This window comes from Poecile atricapillus, chromosome 6 (assembly GCF_030490865.1).
Source record: "Poecile atricapillus isolate bPoeAtr1 chromosome 6, bPoeAtr1.hap1, whole genome shotgun sequence".
Classification (NCBI taxonomy): domain Eukaryota; kingdom Metazoa; phylum Chordata; class Aves; order Passeriformes; family Paridae; genus Poecile; species Poecile atricapillus.
In genome coordinates, this window is record NC_081254.1 from 20,948,149 (window position 1) to 20,967,708 (window position 19,560).

General features: G+C 39.5%; 1 protein-coding gene across 2 annotated transcripts in view; it reads right to left on the minus strand.

Annotated features, from left to right (window-relative positions):
• ERCC6 (ERCC excision repair 6, chromatin remodeling factor) overlaps positions 1–13,222 on the minus strand; it is a 46,394-nt gene extending 33,172 nt beyond the window's left edge. The window contains exons 1-5 of one of the 2 annotated variants that reach the window (XM_058841562.1): positions 13,039–13,222; positions 11,820–12,253; positions 8,913–9,033; positions 6,854–6,962; positions 4,431–5,157 (exon numbers count right to left, since the gene is read on the minus strand). In XM_058841562.1, the coding sequence (XP_058697545.1) occupies positions 4,431–5,157; positions 6,854–6,962; positions 8,913–9,033; positions 11,820–12,250 (1,388 nt within the window). In that variant the 5' untranslated portion in view covers positions 12,251–12,253; positions 13,039–13,222. The other variant, XM_058841561.1, reaches the window with a different exon arrangement.
• Positions 13,223–19,560: the final 6,338 nt, after the last annotated feature.

Sequence of the window (19,560 nt, forward strand, 5' to 3'; positions counted from 1 at the left end):
ATCTGGTCTTGTACCTTTCCCTGGAAGTCAAACTTTGGAGGAAGAAACAATGGTCATCATCTGTGACTTAAACACACAGTAACTTAGTGTCCATTTGGTCAATATATTCTTTACACACATCAGTTAAACATCATTAGTATGCCTAAACAATCAGAAAATACAGGTTTTACTTTATTACCAAAGTCTCTTTAAAACAGAAGCATGACCTTTGAGAAATCTGTCTTATATTGTCCACTGTCAGTGACATAAATATAATTTTATCCCTAAAATGAAGTATGAAAGCCATATATCATACAATTATATTTCTTCTTAATATAAGAATGCATTCAGATACTAAGCCCATTTCCCACTTACTACAATACCCTAGAAAGAAATTCTGCACCCAAAACAGTAATGAGCACAATTTGACTTTTTTTTTTTTTTTAAATCAGTCAGGAACCAAGCTGAGTATTTAATATAGTTTGCATTTGTGAAGCACAATATGTTTTATATTTTATACAGCTAAGAATCCCTTACAGATTATTCTAATTTGCTAAATTGACGCATTCAGTATTGCTTTTTTGATCTAGCTTTTTATGGTCTATATGGGCGGATTTAATTGGTATGTCCTAACAGATGAAATACACGCAGTTAGTACCACAAGCCTCCATAAGTAAATTAAGACTGATGTAGACAATTACACACTTGAGTTTAGAAGGAAAAGTGTACTCAGTGAGTGAGAGAAAATATATCTTCACCTGTGTCCTGGCCTTGTCACTTTAAAGAGCAGTAGGAATGCTTTCAGGAAAGGTAGCATTGAATCCTTTTTTAATTTGTAACTCTGAAACATGGAGAGATTCAGTAATTCAGGTACATCAAAGAAAGCTAGAACATGAAAAGTGATCTATGAAAACAAATGTAATTTAACACAAATTTTTTCTTTATGATTCAACTGCTATGTATACTGACAGTCAAAACTTCCTACTACTCAACTGGATATCACTTGAGAGACAAGAAAAGAAGCAGCTTGCCTTGCCTCTGTGCACTTGACAGCAATAGAAGTCAAACAATGGTAATCCACAAACTATACAGAATACACAAGAAAACATTGATACAGCACTGATCTCCCATAATATGACATGGAATTCCTTCCTTGAAGCAGCAGGCATACACATACTGACTACTGGTATGGGAAGATATATACTGATGTCAATAACGTAACATATTAACTATATATAAGCAGAAAAAATTACTTTTTTATACTTATACTTGGCATTTTAATACATGTAAAGGAAGACTGAATAATATAAACAAAATCTTGATACTTTGTAGTTTCCATATCTGCAAAGCTTGAGAATACTACAGAAAAAAAAAATGTAGCAGTTTTCCTCTTGAGTGAAAAACAAAAATGTTTTATTTCCTACATATTTAATAGGCATTCATTCGAGGTTACTATTGTTTTATGCTTCTAGGTAAAAGAAGTTGAAAAACAGGTTCATTTTTATCCTTTCCATAGTCTTCAAATAAACTGACTGTGCTATGACCTGATGTGCTGGTTTTGGATAAAGTAGAGTTAATTTTCTTCACAGTGGCTGGTATGGGGCTGTGTTTTGGATTTGTGCTGCACACAGGGTTGATAATACAGAGATGTTGTTGTCATTGCTGAGCAGGGCTCACACAGAGCCAAGGCCTTTTTGTGCTGCCACGCTGGTGAGGAGGCTGGGGGGAGACACAGCCAGGACAGGTGACCCCAAGTGACCAAAGGGCTATTCCAGACCCGATGGCATCGTGCTCAGCACAAAGTGGGGGAACAAGGAGGAAAGAAGTGGGGGATGTTTGCAGTGATGGTACTTGTCTTCCAAAGTTACTTATCTGAGATGGGGCCCTGCTCTCCTGGGGATGGCTGAATACCTGCCCCCCCATGGGAAGTAGCTAATTAATTCCTTGTTCTGCTTTGCCTAAATGTGTGGCTTTTGCCTTCCCTATTAAACTGCCTTTATCTCAGCCCACAAGTTTTCCAGCTTTTACCCTTCTGCTCCTCCCCTGGTGGGGGAGTGAGTGGCTTTGTGCAGCCTGGCTGCTGGCTGGGGTTAAATCACGACATCTGAACATTCCACTAGGCAGGATGGAACAGGTTTTGATCCTACCAGCGCCAATTTTGAACACTTCTAGATGAAGACGGTCACTACTGAGTACGACATAGACACTAATAATATACCTGTTGATGGGGATCGAGTCTCTGAGATGCTCCAGTACCATCCTAGAGACTGATTATCTAAGCCTCTGGGCTCAGCTGGTAATAGTCAGTATGATGGATAGCTGGGAATGACAATACACTCATTTTCAGTGAATATCTGAATTACCTATAGGTGCATAACAGTATCCTATTTACCTCATTCTCCATAACCCTGATGTTCCCTGGTACTGTTCATTATTCTAGCAAGCTAGGAATTCACCTTAGGCACTGACCTTTCAGAACAGATGTTATTCATCTGCATGTCTACACACCAACATGGCTCCAGTAACAGTAACTTGAGAAAGGCAAGACCCACACAAGGGAAAAAAACCTGAAATTCCTGATAGCCTAAGCTGATTCTGCATAGCTAAATTTTACTTTTTCATGTTCCATTGCTCACACTAGGCCATCCCCTGGAACTATCCTTTAGAAGGACAGAGAAGAGTTGGCTGCTCTCCCACCTGACAACAGACTACAGCTACCTCTTCTGACAACAGTCTCTTGTTCTAGAGATGCTCTGCAGTCATGCAGTTAGCTAATTATCATGCTTTAACAACATCAGCATAGCTTCCCCTTGACACAGACCAATCTCTTGAAGTCCTATCTCTGAAAAGTTTTAATGTTAAGGAAACTCATTTTCAGTCTCTAAGAGTGTAGGACTGAATTCATTGCCAAACACAAGACTAGATGTTCAGAAGAATAAAGTAATCCTGAAGGACTTTCCTTTGCCTCCCTCATGGGTAAAATATACCATAATCTCACCCATTCGTTTGCATTCAAAAGTAAAACTGACATGAAACAAGATACAAATGTAAGCAAATGACAGCATTTCTATAGCATTCTTAATATGTTTCTTAATTCACTACATTTTATTTTCTCATGGCATTTCCCATAATGAAGATTACCTGGGGGTGTCAGCATAAAAACATCAATGTGGACAGCTGCAGCTTAACAGCCACAATAACTGTAGCTATGAAATTTTTAAGAGATGTAGTGTTTTGGTAGCAATTACAGTTATTGATATTTCTAAAATTCATTTAGGCTTTTATTGTAACTTCAGTAACCAAAAGAAATGTAGTCTATGATATGACTTTGCTAAGGATAAATTGTCACAATCTTAACGTTATTAAAAAACGTTTTTGAATGAATTTAAACTGTGAGTCATATTAAAACTTTCAATCAAAATAAATTACTCTTGATGAAAACACTGAATTAAAAATGATTTAATATTGGTCTACTTTAAATGTGAAGAATACAGTTTTACTCAATAAAACAGTAAATATTTTACTGATTAAGAACAATTAATTTTTGTTAATGCATCCAATAGAAAACATATTTCTTTTTGACCCTTTGGACATTGTTCAGAGTAGCCTCTTGCTGAAATTTCTATTCAAGAGCAATAAACTATGCTTTAATTTTGCAAAGCAACATCCTGGGATTGCAAACCTATTGCCTTATATGAGTTCCTGATCTGCCTTTGTAACCTGAGATGTGAAAGTGAAGTTGGGCTCTTCCTACATGAGACTTTCTACAACTGAGAACACTTCTGCTACCAGAAGATACCTCTTCCTCCACAGCAACCCATGCTCTCACCACAGAAGAGGTGGTGTTTATACCTTTACTTCTTGATTCCTTCTCTGACACAGCGTCATTTCAATCTGTAAGATATTTCCATAGAAGTGTAAAATTTGAACCTCCCAAGCATTAACTAAGTTCCTGTGCTAGTGTTTATCACTATCATCAATCACCCTTCACTCACAATCCTAATATATGTTCCTCCTTTTGCTCTAGAGAAACTGTTTTCAAGTTCCACGATTTTCTAGAGGACTATATAACTAACTGAAAAATATTCAGTAAAGGTAACTAGAAGTACACATGCCATCAACAATTTTATTATATGAAGCTCATGTCCTATACTAGAGAAGAGGTAACATGCCTGTGGCCAGCAACACATAGGTTATACAAATTTCATAAAGCACAGATTAGCACAGGTGATCCACAAATAAGAACGTATAACAACAAGAAAAATTTAACAGCAAAGTACTTGCAATTAAGCTCCATGTCTGAATCATTCTGGAAGGCTATTTATAATCCTTCTGCCTATCACATTTTCCTTACTTCAACATGCTCCCTAGAAGTCTAAAATAGACATTGTCCTTTGCATTTTCAACATACTAATTTATTAGTATTATTAATAAAAATGTCTAGGACTAACCTTAGTCTCTGTTTATAATAGTCCACATCTCCATCGTCTCTCCATCGTCTCACTCTATGCTTCCCTGGTGTGTGCTCTTCTTCCTCTGAGCTTGGAACAAAGTCAGCATCATTTTCAGCTTCTTTAAAACCCTTCTTCACCAAATGTTTTCTTTTTCTTGATAAACTCTTAAGTTCATAATCAGAATCATTCTCAGCAAGAGAAGATGCCTGTTCTTCTTCCTCTTCTGCTGCTTCTGGATCAAAGAGCTCCTCATCAGGTACATACTCAGACTCCCCACTACCATCCTCTTGTTCCTGCCTGAACTTCTTGGCCTCCAGACATTTCTTTTCCTTTGGAATCCTGGCCTTTGAATGAATCTGAAGGGCATGCTTCTGAAGCTCTCTCAAGTGTTTTTTTAAGCGCTTATCTGTTTTTGACAGGGCTTTACCACTTTTTTCCTTTGTGGCAGCTGCAGGAGTCACACACTGAACATTTTTGGCTTGTGCTTTCTTCTTTGCTCCTTTGTGACGAGATAACTTCTTTCTTTCAGATGACAGCTTAGCTTGGTCTGCTAAGTACTTCTCAAAATCAGATGCTTCATTTAATCTTAACTGTCGTGCCTTCCTCTCTGGCTTCTGAGGTATTTTAGTTCCAAAAGGAGTCATCTGACCAGTTCGAATGAGCTCTGCCCACTCCGTTTCCTGAGCAGGCATAAGCATACTGCCAAGGGATGATGGACCAGGCTCTACAACAGAAGCCAGAAAATACAGCATGCCTTTAACACACTCCATATAACAAAAACACAGGAACAAGGGTGTTACTATCAAAATGCAAATACTTCTGAAACAACACACAGCAGCAAGAATTACCATAAAATTACAATTCCAAATAACACATGAACTCCAATGTACCACCTATGTGGCTAATTCCACCCATACCACCAAGTTCAGTACAAGAAACCATTGTGTTCCCATCTGCAGCAACATTGCCCATTTCAATTTTATTACTGATTTTTTAGTCCTACTCATAAGCTTGAAATTTGACATTTTGATTACCACAACAGACAAAAATTGATTATCAGGGAAAAAAATCTCACAAAACACAGACTGTCCTACCATATGCTTCCAAAAAACCCAACAAAAAAAACAACAAACAATAAAACAAAATCCAAAAACTCAAAACCTGTCTTCCTAGCCTACAATACCAATATGAAGATGGTGACTTTTAAAAGTCAGACTGGCTGCACAGCAATCTGCCATAAAAGAGCACTTTTAGGTGCACTTACAGTTACTATACACAATCTGTAATTGATGTTTGAAACCAAAGAGAAAGAAAAGCTCTTGAATTTAGGAAGCTGAAGGGAAATTCTGGCCTGAAATCTATTATTAGGGCCCAGAATTTCAAAATAAGTATATCAGAATTGTCTGCACAGCTTTAAATGTCCCATTTCAAAGCACTGTATCTATCACATGTTTAGTGAGTAACATCAGTGCATCAGGCATGAAAACCCCTCCATCTCCACCCCTTCCTACTGGAATTGCTCCATTTTTTCTGTTGGGCTCCACTCACTTCTTAGTTACATTTCAATACACTGAGTGCCTGACTTTTGCTGCATGAGCCTTCCAAAGAAAATACGATTTAAGATGCTTTTCCACTGAGAAAAGTTAACTGAGGCTTTGACTCTAAGTGTTGTTGAATCAGGAGAGAAGCATGAGCTCTATAAGATGGGAATCTACTCCAACCACATGTGCAAGGGTCAAACAGCACAAAGAGTTTTTTCACCTCTGCAAGTAACAATATAATCCAAAGGTGACGCAGAGACACCAACAGGACCCAAACTTGCCCTGCGTAATACTGCAGGTGGCCAAGCTTAGTTTAGTTTAGCTTAGTTTGCAGAGAGTAGAAAGAACACTGTAAAACACTGTAACACACTGAGTAAAACACTGAGGCAACATATACCCTACTTCGGAAGAAACCTTATTTTTAATTTTAAAAATCACACTGCAGCCTGAAAAGAAGCAGCACTTCCCCCTTCCATTTCTAGTGATACTTCCCAACAGTAAGAAAAAACAATTTTGTTAATGCTGATTGATAGCATCCAGCATATAAAATGTAATTCAATCATGATGTTAGTCATCTTTATCAAATTAGCTGTGAAAAAAATGTTAGGATTTCCAATTTATTAAGCCCAATACTCTAATGTGCCTCAGCCAGCTCTACACAGCTGAACACAGATTAACAGCCATTTTTTAAAACTTCCCACATGAATATGCCAAGATTTGCAAATCTGCAGGTGTACAGAATAAGTGTTCTTAACTCTCTTTGAAAGCCAACCACTGAAATTTATTTCCTTACTGGCAAAAATCTTACAAAGTATCTTCAAACAAACAAAAAAACGGCATTATATTGAAGTAGAACTTTCAGCCTTTTCCTATACATACCTTCATCTTCCTCATATTCAATCTCATTTGCTTCATCAGCAGACTCTGTTAAACCGAGTATTCCTTGAAGACGTTTTTGTTTTGCTTTTATCTTCTTCAGCTGTTGCTCCTTCAACAAGAATAAATTAATTTAATTTTTAATCTGCTTTATAAATTTGCTTATCTTTTAAACAACACTTAAATCAATATATTTGCAGTATTTTCAACCACACTCAAATATTTATAGTATCACACTTGAGGCAAAAAAAAAAGTGCGAAAAAGGTGTCACCACAATACCTGTAGGGCTCCAACCCACAGAAGACACATGATTTTGGCTGTATGATTATCTTACCATATGTGTATAGTAAGATCAGGCTGTTTACATATACAAAATTCATGTGCACACTTCATTTGTCTGTACATTTCTTAAGGCCATTTTATGTGTTGATTCTAGTGAAGGAAGCCCATCAAAGCTGACTGCTGGGACACACAGAGCACACCAAGAGATCTGTTTGTGATTGCAAGACTGGGCTCGTGATTACCAAGCCACAAATAACAGCTCTAAGATTTATTAAGATTTATTCATCATCCTAGAAGCTTTGGAATGTTTTGTTACATAGGAATTGATATTGTAAATCAGTCCAGCATCCTGAAAGGTGTTTGTCCATGGTTAGTTTGGGAGTGGTCATAGCTAATTTAACAGGAAAAAATAAAAAGTGAAATGACTTCAAAATATCAATGTTACAGGTTATGTAAGAAGTATAATTCATTACTCCTATGAAAATCATTCTTACCCATTCATTCTTCTGTTACACCTTTTTTCTGATTGTAATACCCTCAAACAGTACATCTAGTTGTGATGGTATGATTCCTTGATACTGCTAACTTTCATTTGTGAAACAAAACATTCCAACCAGGAAAACAAAGACACAGGTAATGTAAACTTCAAATTTGATACTCTATGCTTTGGAAGGATTTCCTTACCTAGAAAGGCACATACTTCCGCAAAAACCAAACCCTTTGTAAAATTCAGGTTATTAGGAACACTTCCATGGCTTATGATTTTCAAAAGGAGATTTTTTTTTGTTCACTTCAAAGATGGTTAACAATAAACTTGCAAAGAGGTCTGAACTTCTCCTAAACTAACACATATGTAAATCTCTTCAAGCAATATGAAAACATGCAGAATAGTGATCATTCTTTAATGTAAGTCTGGTTTAACACATTTCTTCCTACTACTTTCACTACTTTTTTCTAGTCCTTTGCCACTGCTCTGTACTGTCCCCATCACTCTCTCTTAACTGGCTAAATTATGAGCACAGTATTATCTGGGTTGCTGAAATTATCAAGGTTAATAAACTACAAGTGAATGAGTCAGCAGCAAATGACTCATTCAGACCTAAGACTGGCCTTCTGAGGGCAAAAGACAGTAAGTTTCAAACAGGTTTATCATTAGAGAAAGTATCAGGGTGAATTTCCAGCAGACAGTGAGCTGATCAAGGTGTTACCTTCCTGGGTAGTAGAAGTTTCTCTTTTCTCAAATCTCTTTCTTATTCACAGCTGTAAAGGTCTATTGTCTACCCGGATGCCAACTGGATTGCTCTACAGCTCCCTTAACTCACTGTGCTGGCAGAGAAAAGCTGCAGCAGTTTCTGAATCAGTGAGTTAAAGAGGCTCACAAACTATGTGTACTGACAAGATACAGAGAATGAAAGAGGGTTAAGGCAAAGAACAGAGGGAAGGAATAACCATGAGATCTGAGATTTAGTTAAACTACTGAATCATGCCCTAACAAGGCTTTGTCAAAACTACTGTGAGGGTTTTAATTAAATTAATGCAAATCAATCTTCTGAACAGGTCCTGGAACTTCTGTTTTATATCTTGTTCCAAAACTTAGAATAAAAAAAAAAATTCAGCACTTTAAATTCTTTAAATTAGTATGAAATCATTTCAAAGGAAAAGAAAAGCAATTCTAGACTTGAGTCTGAACTATGTAATTAAGAATTATATCACAAAAGCCAAATCTTAAGGCAAAGCATAAACCTAATTGTAAACAGGAAATTACTGTAATCCAGTTACCTTGTTATATTTTTGCCGTTTTACAGAATCTAGTTTTCTGTTAATATTTTTGTTGTCAGCAGCTTGAGGTGAAAGTTCCTCAATAATTTTATTTACATGTCTCAGAGATGTTGTACATGATCTGCAAAAATAGTAAGATTGCAATGAACTGGTAAAGTCTAGAAAGAAAAATAGCACATTCTCAATTCAGACATTTTAAAAACTCCAGAAGATTTAATATAAGACTTAAAAAGGTCAAAAGGTAAGGTTCTGGATAAGCATAATATAGTTAAACAACACTGGAAATACTAAACACTTGAAAAACTTGAATATCATAAAATATTTTTAAACTAAACTTTGCTAATAGTAAGATTCCAGAAGAACATAAACTGAACAACCACTGTAGTATTAAGTACTCAAAAATTACAAGTCTGATGAAGACAAGCAAGAGTGGTTGCTTTCATTATTCAAGGTAAACAAGACACAAACCAAAAATCTAAATGAGAAACACCATGTTTTCATTTTCTAAAATGGTTTTAATAGTTCGATGCCATTATATAAGGAAACCTGTATTTTTTACCTTTTATGCAAAAAGCAGATGACAAGACAAAGTGTTGTAGTGCATCTAAAAATCTTGGTATCTCCCAAGGGTAAAACTCACCTCTGGTTTGTGCAGTGTTAGTTTCTACCTGAAAACCTTCTTTCCCTTCCCCCTTCCCATTGGCTGTGACCTCCCTGCATCCCCTAATCACCCCTGCCCCCTGGTATAAGAGATAAGACCCAGGGCATTTTGGTCTCTCTCTTGCCCCGGATGGAGGACAGACAATAAACCTGGGATTATTCCAGCAAATTTGAGCCTCCTGTGTCCAGATACTTTGAGTCCGTGTTGTATCCACTCCAGGACCCCCTCCACCGCCTGTGCCCACGGGGGGTGGGACAGAGGGGTCCCATCGGGAGGAGGATTGCAACAACAAAGGTGCAATTTCACAGGCCAGACTAGTTCAAAGAATTAAGAGCACATCAACATTAAACTTTTTTTACTCATGCTTTTACCATTTTTCATGTTTCCATATAAAATGTGAAACTCAAGTAGAACTACATGCTACAACCTAATCTTTCTGTGGTTGAATTCATTTGCAAGGAAGAAGGAACTGCCACACCATCAAAAGCAACAAAACCAGGTTTGTTAATTCATATATCAGAATACTTCATAAGGATACACAAATTAGTATCTCAAAGCATTATGAAAAAAGTAGAAGACAACTGTTCACAAGACCTGCAAAGCGGTCATTATTCCCCCTCTATGCAAAGAAAAGCACTAAGGAAGTTTCCTCCATTGCCAGGGAGGAGATTTGGGCCACATTTACTTCCAGCTCTAATCTGAATTCTACCAGTTATCCTTCCTAGGAGATATATTCTACCAGCTCCCCAGCAATCACTGCTATCCTCACTTCTTCATTCTCTTTTAACATTTTTGAACCATCCCCTTTCTTTCTCACTCTCCAGTTGTGCTGCTTTGCAGTACACCATCCTCCTGCACCCATCTCCTAATTTTGGCTCTTGCTTCCTTGGCCCTGGAGTCTCTTGATGCTCTCGTCTTCCACAAAACTTGAACTAACAGGACTTTGAAATTTAAACAGGATTTAACTTCAAACATTTTTATTCTTCTTTTTCTGCTTCAATTTGTGTGTATATTATAGAATCATGCAGCTTCTACCATGAACTCTGTGCCAGCTACTCAAAAAACATTTCTTGCTTGATTTTTTCTCTAGTCATGCATTCACTGAGCTTCAGGATTTTAAGCAATTCTATCATCCTTTACTCATGTCTGTTTTGTTAGTCCTTCTGCTCAAAGTCAGCTACATCTGTTAATTTTCTCAAAAATCAACTTTCAGATTCTCACATTACATCTTATGCAGACAAGTTCTGCAAATCTGCATAAACCATTTGCATTCCCTCACGTAAATCTTGTTTTACGACTTGAAGTGAAAGGTGAAAATAGAGGGATAAGAAAAATCATAGGATACTTCTGAAAGAAAAACGGGAAAACATTAATTAATGGTGCTGTGCACCACTCTTCCAATAACCACATACTCTAATGGTAATGGTTATGCTGCTCCATTCTTTCTCTCAATACCACCTTACTCATTATGTTCTTCTGTTCCACATCACCTGAAATTAGATTTCAGTGTTGCAAACTTAATTTCACATCTCCACACCCAAACTGGAAAATTATAATTGAGACCTACAGCACTCTCGAGCACAAAAAAACACCATTAGTGCAAGGGTGATGCAGTGAAACATACACAGGTAGAATAATTTACCTGCAATAGTTTACAGAGTAACTCTACAGTGAGACTAGAAACAAAAAGGGAGATCAACATTTGAAAGATTACTGGCTCCTATTCCTCAAAGTCTTCTAGTATCTATAGTATCAATGTTAAGCATTTGATTCTTTTAAGGTATCATTAAGAAGTTCTTACAAACACTTGTGAGAAGGCTGTTTTGGTTGTAGGACATTCATGAGATGGAGTCATCCAAGTTACTGAAGGAACATAACTTGAAGTGGATGACCCCACAAAACATACAGAATTGAGGAAGTGACACTTTTTCTGACTGTAACTTTGAATAACAGAGTAATTCTCCACTGCCCAGAAAATAGATGCATCTTGGTGAGGTAGGAGACAAAGCAGAAAAAGGAGGTGCACTCTACCCTGCTGCCTTGACACGACTAGTCAAATAAGAGCAATGAAGCATAGTCTGATGTGAAAAATATTTTCTTCATTTTTAAAAAGTGACTCCAAGGAGTACATGTACTCAAGCACTTTCAAAACACCTTTTCCTCTTCAAGATTTTAAAAACATGAGATACCAAGTCCCATTAGATTGTCAGTAGGAGAAGGGAACAGTAAGAAGACACACAATTTACCTTAAATCCTCCAGTACTGACTCATACTCTTTTGATGCATTAGCTATTTTTGCTGCTTTATTTGCTTCGTTAATTGCATTATCTACTTGCTGAAGAACTCCTTGCTCCAACACGTCCTGGTCATAGACATCAACTCCTAAATCTTTGAGCTCAGCAGCATGTGCACTACATGAGACAGACTGAATCTGCTGCCTGTTGATCTGTAAAAGGGGATGTCCTCTTCTGGGCACCTCCAAAGGAACAGCCACGGAAGTGGAAGCCTGGCAGTCAGAGTTGGGAATTCCGATACTATTACCCACACCATTGTCACAAATGCCATTTTCCTGTTCAGTTCCCAAGTCCTCATCATTATGCAGGCAATCATTGCTTGAAGTAGTGGCAGACTCTTGCTCTTGGATACTGTCTGGCAGGTGACTCTTGTGCGTTGGCATCCTCTGCTCAAAAGCAACAAAGAAGCTATTATCATAAGAACATCCACACATAAAAAGCTCCTTATGAATCCTGTACCGCCTCCAAAAAAATATAAGCAAACCAATAAGCATGTTTATGACAGATTCTCGTGTCAAAACATCTGGTAGTTCTACTTCTCCATCATGCAGATAGAGATGCATGCATCTACATGCAGAGACATCTCCACACCAACTCCCACAATCAAAAGAGTAGCCAAAACCTCTCAGAGACAACTATGTTTAACCCTCCTGGAAGATGTTGATATGAATACAAACAAGACAACGTGTAAAAATTACTCTCCTTGCCAGACAGTGAACTCAGTCTTCTGTGTAAATGGTCATGCTCCAGAAGACCGTGACATAACAAAAACTTATGCAATTTAACGTACCCAAACCCCAAAAATACAACTTCTGGAAACAGGTTAAGACTTGCCATCGAAAACACCAATGAGTGCAGTTGGCTTTAGTTTGACAATTCAGCTTTGAAGTGGAGCATAAAGCACCTCAATTCTCAGGAAATTAATGCTGGGCTGACTTACTAAGGCAAGCCTGGAGCTGGTATAGTTGAGCAACATCTCCCAGCACGGCAGCCCGTGGATCGCAGCCCCACCACACGGTTTTCTGCCACACGCTCGGAACACGCCCGCACAGAGGGTGCATTCAGGCCCTGCATTCAGGCAGCGGGTACCACACCGCCCGCTCCCAGGAACCCCGGGCCCCTTGTCCCACCTGCACCAAGCCTGCCCGGGCACAAGTGGCGCTTCACCCACCTCTGTGTGCGACCGAGCGCGGCGCTGGGAGCGGCGGCTCCCGCCGGGCCGTGTCCGAGCCTTGGCCTCGCAGCACAGCGGGAGCGGCACCGCCGGGCGGGGCAGGGGCCGGGCGGGGCGGGGCAGGGCAGGGCACGGTCGGGCCGGGCCGGGCCGGGCCGGGCTGCTCCGAGCGGGTCGGCCCCGGCAGCAGGGCTCCGGTAGCACGGCTCCGGCACTGCGCCTGCGCGGCACCGCGGCCGCGTCACTTCCGCAGCGGCGGGGCCAGCGCTGCGCGCGCGCGCGGAGGGGCGGTGCCGGGAGCAGGGAGAGATCCCATAGGCCTTTAAAGCTTGTCCTGTGGTGGTCTATCCTTGGTGCGTTTGCAACTCTAGACTTTTCTTTAACTTTTCAACCTCGACACACAGTTTTACCTAAGCAGGGGAGATCTATCTTTTCCCTCTCAGCCTCACCTATTGCCTGGAAAAGTCCATTACAAAGGCTGTAAAAGTACAAAATCTGTATTATAAGCCGGAATGTCTTTGAAGTTATATTTTCAGTGCAGTCATTTTCACATAAAGTTAACTTCTAATGGACCAAAAATTTAGTTTGGTTTTGGCTACATACCCATATAGCTTCTGATATTTTCACATAGCATGTATGCATGTGTGCTTATCTTTTGCTGAAGTATTGCATTTATGTTAATTTTGTTTTTCTTTTTTTTTTTAAATTTTTCTACATGTAGATAACTGCTTGCTGCAGGGCAGCTACTAAACCACTGGCAGTGTGGTTTCATGGGAAGGACAAGGGCTTTTTTTTTGTTTGTTTGTTTTTGTTTGTTTTGTTTTTGTTTTTTTTTTGTTTTTGTTTTTTTTATGTTGTAACATAGCCACAGTCTTCAACCCCCCTGTATGCAAGCATTAGTGATGACAACTGTTGCTGGAGCTGGTTCTGGCAAGTTTTGAGATGCAGATAGCTCTTGAACTAGCAAGACTGAGAAATTAAACTGTGTGTCTTCCCTTACGATCAGCCTTGTGGGGTTTCTGGGAAGGATCCTGGCAGATCTTGTGAGGCAGTAGCTCAGAGCTCAGCTGGTCTAGAGGGATGTGAAAGAACTCAGACTCTCAAGGAAGCTCAAATAGAATAACAACTTGGAAAGGAAGCAATTTTGTTTCTGTGACTCTGAATTGGGTAATGAAAAATTAGGTTCTGTAAATTATGGTCAGTGATAAGGGGCAAAGGGGCAGTGATTTAATTTTTAATCCATATTTTTTTCAGTCTCCTGCTCTAAAGTTATCCCTATAACTATGATAAACACATCCTGGGATGATAAACACATATACTGGGATGCACCCAGTATAACCAGTAAGAACCTACCGTGTCTAAGTGCTGGCTCCTAGCAGCAGATGAGCCTCTCAAGCACTTTGTGCTTGAGAGCCTGGTTGTGCTGTTAAGGATGTGACCTCTGGCTGTTGGCCAAATTTCAGTCTTGCTTTTCAAGTAGGCCTTTACTCCACAGATTTTGGTACTTACTTTGCCAAACTGGAGGCTAAGGAAGGGCTTTGTGACAGAATGTATTTATGGATTTTGTTCTGAGGAAATGCTGTATGTGGACTATGACTGATCCCAATGGAGCAACCATCCAGAAAGGCTTGGACTGACTAAGAAGAAACTAATCCAAACCAGTACATTTTCAGAGTTAAGTGGCCACGGGATTTGAGCATCTTCAAGCTTTCATTTACATGCATTAAGGTGACCTGAGATGTCTGAGCCTCAGGCATGTGACTGCCACTTTGTGGAGCAGTCCCAGTGGATGCAGTGCTTTGCTAAATATTTAAAGATGCTCCTTTGTCCCAAAGTGCTTAGGCCTAAGATTTTCATTTATTCATAGAGCTTAAGCCCAGACAGGAACATTAGATCATTCTTTCTGACCTTCTGTGTGACACTAAAAATACTCACTCAGTAACTTCTACATCAGGCCTGAGTCTTGGAGATGAGGTGGCACAGATGGCTTGCCAGGATATCACGTTTTGATTTAAATGCACCGAACAGTAGAAAATCCACTACATGACTTGGTAGATTGTTCCAGAGGCTGATCCTTCTAGCTATCTTTCATGTAGCCTGAAACACACGAGCTTTAAAAATGTCATGTGATTAAAAGAGAGGCTGTTAAACACAGAAGAGGAAAATACTTCAATGGAATTTTAGACCAAGCCACAACTTTGTAAAATCTTGAGGCTGAATTTCAGAAGAATAATTTTTGCCTTACCTGATTAGAGTTCTGAAATGGGATGGACACCAGAGGTTTCACCTAAAACTTCCCTAAGCAGTTACATGCTTCCTTGTGCTATAGCTGTTCCTAGAAATACTGCTTTTGTGGCTGAGCTGTTCAGCTGGCTACATTTGTCCTGTCTGACACCAACTTAGAAGCCAAAAATCCCCACACTATTCTAGAGGGTTCAGTTAGTCAGGTATGGAGTGTCCTAGTGCCCACAGGCAGCGCTGTTCTGCTGAAAACATGGCAGTAGCAGATTTTTATGCATATCGGTTTAGCTTCTCTATTTTTCACTCCTTTCCTGATGAAGTATCAACTGTGGGTCTGAGCCAACACCCTAGGAGATTTCAGTGCTGGTGGTGAAAATGCTATACACTGAGGCACACTGATACTTTTAAAACAAAATGCCAAAACTGTGAAGTTGTGATGAGAATAGATAATAAATGATTTAAGGGCTGCATTACTTCTCAGGAGGGCACAGAATTGCCGGCAGCATTGGCAGAAATGGGAATTCCATCCATGGTAATAAAGCATCTGTATCTCTTTGTACCAATGAGTTGAGTGGCAAGTATCTCTCAGAGCCATGGCAGTGTAATAAAGCTAATATATCAACCTAAGAGAGATGCTAAGCTCTTTGAAAATAATTGTGTAGTTGGCAAGCAATAACTGTTACTCTTTATATTGCAGAGAAATAAAATTGTTTGGGTTTTTTTTTCCCCTCACTCTCCCTGCTGTGGTGCATTTAAGAAATTAAATGCAGAAATCTACTCCTAATGTACTACTAGGTTGGAAAACTAATGACTGCAAATGGGAACAAATTCCAGAAGTGAAGGTTTCTCCCACTGCTTTTCTGTGGTTAGATTGCTCATCTTTTGTATTTCCAACAAATATTGCTAGACAATAGCTCACATGTAAGGAAGTTCTTGATAATACCAGTTTTTTAGCAAAGCTCCATGTTTGTGGTTATTTGGGCTGTATTTTTCTCCAAAGGAATTAAAAAGTGATTTTTTAGGCAAATCTGCTGCAGCTTGTTAGAGGCCTTTTTCTGAGCGTGTAGGCAGATCATTACTTTTCGTGTGTCTTTGCTACATATCTTTCATAGGTGTGTGTGCACAAGGTTTTTAAGGCCCTGTAGAAAAAGGAGAAAAAAAACCATAGAAGCTTTAAGAACCGAGTAAGCGTGTAATAGGCTCTTGGCATCAGTCTTATGCAGGCAGATTGGGAAGACAAACCTGGGTGTTTATTGTCTTTTCAGACCAGCCTTTCACTTTTTGCATACTTAGAGATGTTCACTGACAAGCTTAGGGCAAAGCTCTGGCTCTCACATCCGAGAACCAAGATCTTCTGTCCTACCCAGGCAACCAAAGGCTGCTGCTTTTCACCTGCTCTTGACTTGTGTAGGTCTCCTTGCAATGACTGCTGGCACCTGCGATGATCCCTAGAGCTGGCAGAGTCCTGCTCGGGCTGTGTTTGAACTGTCGGTGGTGCCAGGAAGAGAAATATAATAAATATTTGAGTACTTGAAAATCTCTCACCTCCTCAAAAACTGGGCTGTCTGAGACCCGGTGGTGGCCACCTGCCGGCTTTAACACTAGAGGGAGGCATCGCCTAAAAGAAATCACAAATGCTTCCAAAATAACACAATTTAAGACTATTTATATGTCTTGGAAGGGACCTAAACACTGATTTCTTCTTAAAGCCTCTGTTTTTATTGGAATATATTATGGGAGGCCTCATTTGCTGCTGAGAACACTCTTGGCCAGAGTGAAATCCAACCCTCCTGATGAGGTAGGCAGATTCAGCCTGCACTGCTCTGCTTTGTCGTAGCTGTGCTCTCCTGGGACAACACTTTGCTTCAGGCCTGGAGGTAGTACAGCCTCTATAAATAGCCCATTGCTGAATTGTTGTGTGACCAGATTTTGAAGGATGTGCCAATGGATAAAGAATTGTGTTTTATTTCAGACTGACACACTCAAACAGATTTTGCTGTCTGGCCTCAGTTTGTACTCAGGGCAGAGGTCAGGAAGATGAAATGTCAGTTCTTCACTCTATATTCATTTCTCCCTAATTTCAAGCCTATAAGCAAAGTCATAGGGATTGACTTAATGGTGGTGACTATTTAGGAATGGTTGCTGTCCCTGAAGAGGTTTTCCCTCTCCCTCTTTACTCCATTAGCTTGTCCTGTTGCATTATGGATCCTGTGCCATAAAAATGGGAGGTAGTGCACAGCTCCCTGGTTCATGGTAGACTTCAATGCCTTTAAACTGCATCTTTCTACGTTGCACAAAAAGAACATAGAAGAATGGGAATAGTTTTTTGTGGGCTCCACAGCAGTTGGCAGTAACTCAGAGTTGTATAAAGCATATATTGTAGTTAGCAGAGAGCTGAGAAGGAAAGCAGGGTAAAAGAAAGGGCCCAGGAGCTCTGGGTATCCTTCCCAAATCTTTCAGTGAGTCCTGTTCAGTGGAGATGCTTATTTATTCTCCTGGAATTTTATCTGCCTTGACTCAGTTGGTGAGCACAGCTGCACCTAACAGGCAAAGATGGAGAAAATGGTCTGAGGTATTTTTTTCCAGTCAGGCAGGAGGAAATGAAAGACTGCTGAAGGAGCTAGAGAGGCAGAACTGAGATGTGCAGGTGGGGACAGAAACAAATGTGAGAAGGAGATGTGTAGATGGGGATCAGAGAGGAAACAACAGATGTGGGGTGTGAGGGAAGGCCTGTTTTGAAATCTGGGGACCAAAATTAATTGCTGAGTAGATATATGGGTGGCTGCTTTGAGTGAACATAAATCTTTGCATTTTGAGGTGTAGCACACATGCTGATGAATTCAGGTGCTCAAAGATCACTGAGATGGAGGCTTTGAGAGACAGGTCTATTGTCAGAAGGTTCAAGTTACAGACAATTCAAATTTAAAAGAATAATAAAATGTGTAAATTGCAGTCATAAAGACTCTTTCAGAGTTACTTAAGATGTTCCATGAATTTCTCCTTTAACAAGTTCCAGGCAATGCCTCTTGTCCTTTCGGCAACACTTAAAGTGTCCTGAGTCTCTGCTGGAGTGGGACTTGGTACTCATTCTATTGCATCATGCTGCTCCATCTCAGCCCTAGACTGCTTCTAATGAAAGAACTTCCAGAGTGTCTGTCTGCAGTTTCGTCCTGTTGTATCCTTCAGATACCTCATCTGTGTTTCTCACCAAAGGCCTTGAGATATGGTTTGTTAAACAGCTAAAAGAAAATTGCATTATGAAAGCTGCTGATGTAGTTCCTTTTGCCTTTCAGAACATAATCCAGCAGATTTGTAGTTATTATAGCAGATCCCTGTTTAGAGCACGGAAGATTTCTCAAGGTGCTGTTTAAAACTTCCTGGTTTGTGCTGCAAATTGTTAATCAGTCCATGACAGCATAAATAAAATTAGAGGGTTTAATTAAAACTAATGAATGAGTGAATGGAGAATACACAGCATGTTTCACTTGTAGTGCACTGGTGCTGTGAATAATTAAAATGTCACAGAGTAGGAGATGTCTTAGTAAAATTGTTAGAGCTGCAAAAATAGAGGCCTTCGGACTTTGGTAGTTTGGGAAGGTTTTGCTCTTTAAATTGTTGAAATACATTTATAAATTTATGGGAAAATAAAAAGACATATACGACTCTGATTTTTATTAGGATGGAGTCAAAGTTGGAAGCTTGGTGCCAAACAAATCCTACTGCATTTTGGATAAGTTTGCATGTCTCTGAAGATCTAACTATGTTCATACCATATTAATCTTACAACCATATCACCCAGGGGATTAGTTTCCTCTTTTGGCTCATCTGTGACTCTATTCTTGCAAAGTAAACTTATTATTATAGGCTATTATATTGTTGTTACTTATTAATGTTCCATCTACTCAAATCACAAACATTCTTTTGATTTAAACCCAAACCTGAACCACAGGCTGAACTGGATTTGCCTCTGGCTCAGATTTGGTTTATATGACGTGGTCAGACACCAGGCCAAGAAAATAATTTTAACTGGACTGTTTTAAATAGATCCAGGGGGCATGAGGTGAGAATTAGAACGATGAGACGAAGAAGCTGATCAGGCTGTTGTAAAGCTTGGGATTACATACTACACCCTGAGTATAAATTCTCAGAATAATCAGAAGACATCTTTCATCTTTCTGCTTTACAGTGGCTTGCTGTTGCCTGTGGTACGATGTGCTTTACCACCCCTCTGTGACTTATTCTGAGGTTGGTGTTCTCCTTCACATCTCTGGACTTTTC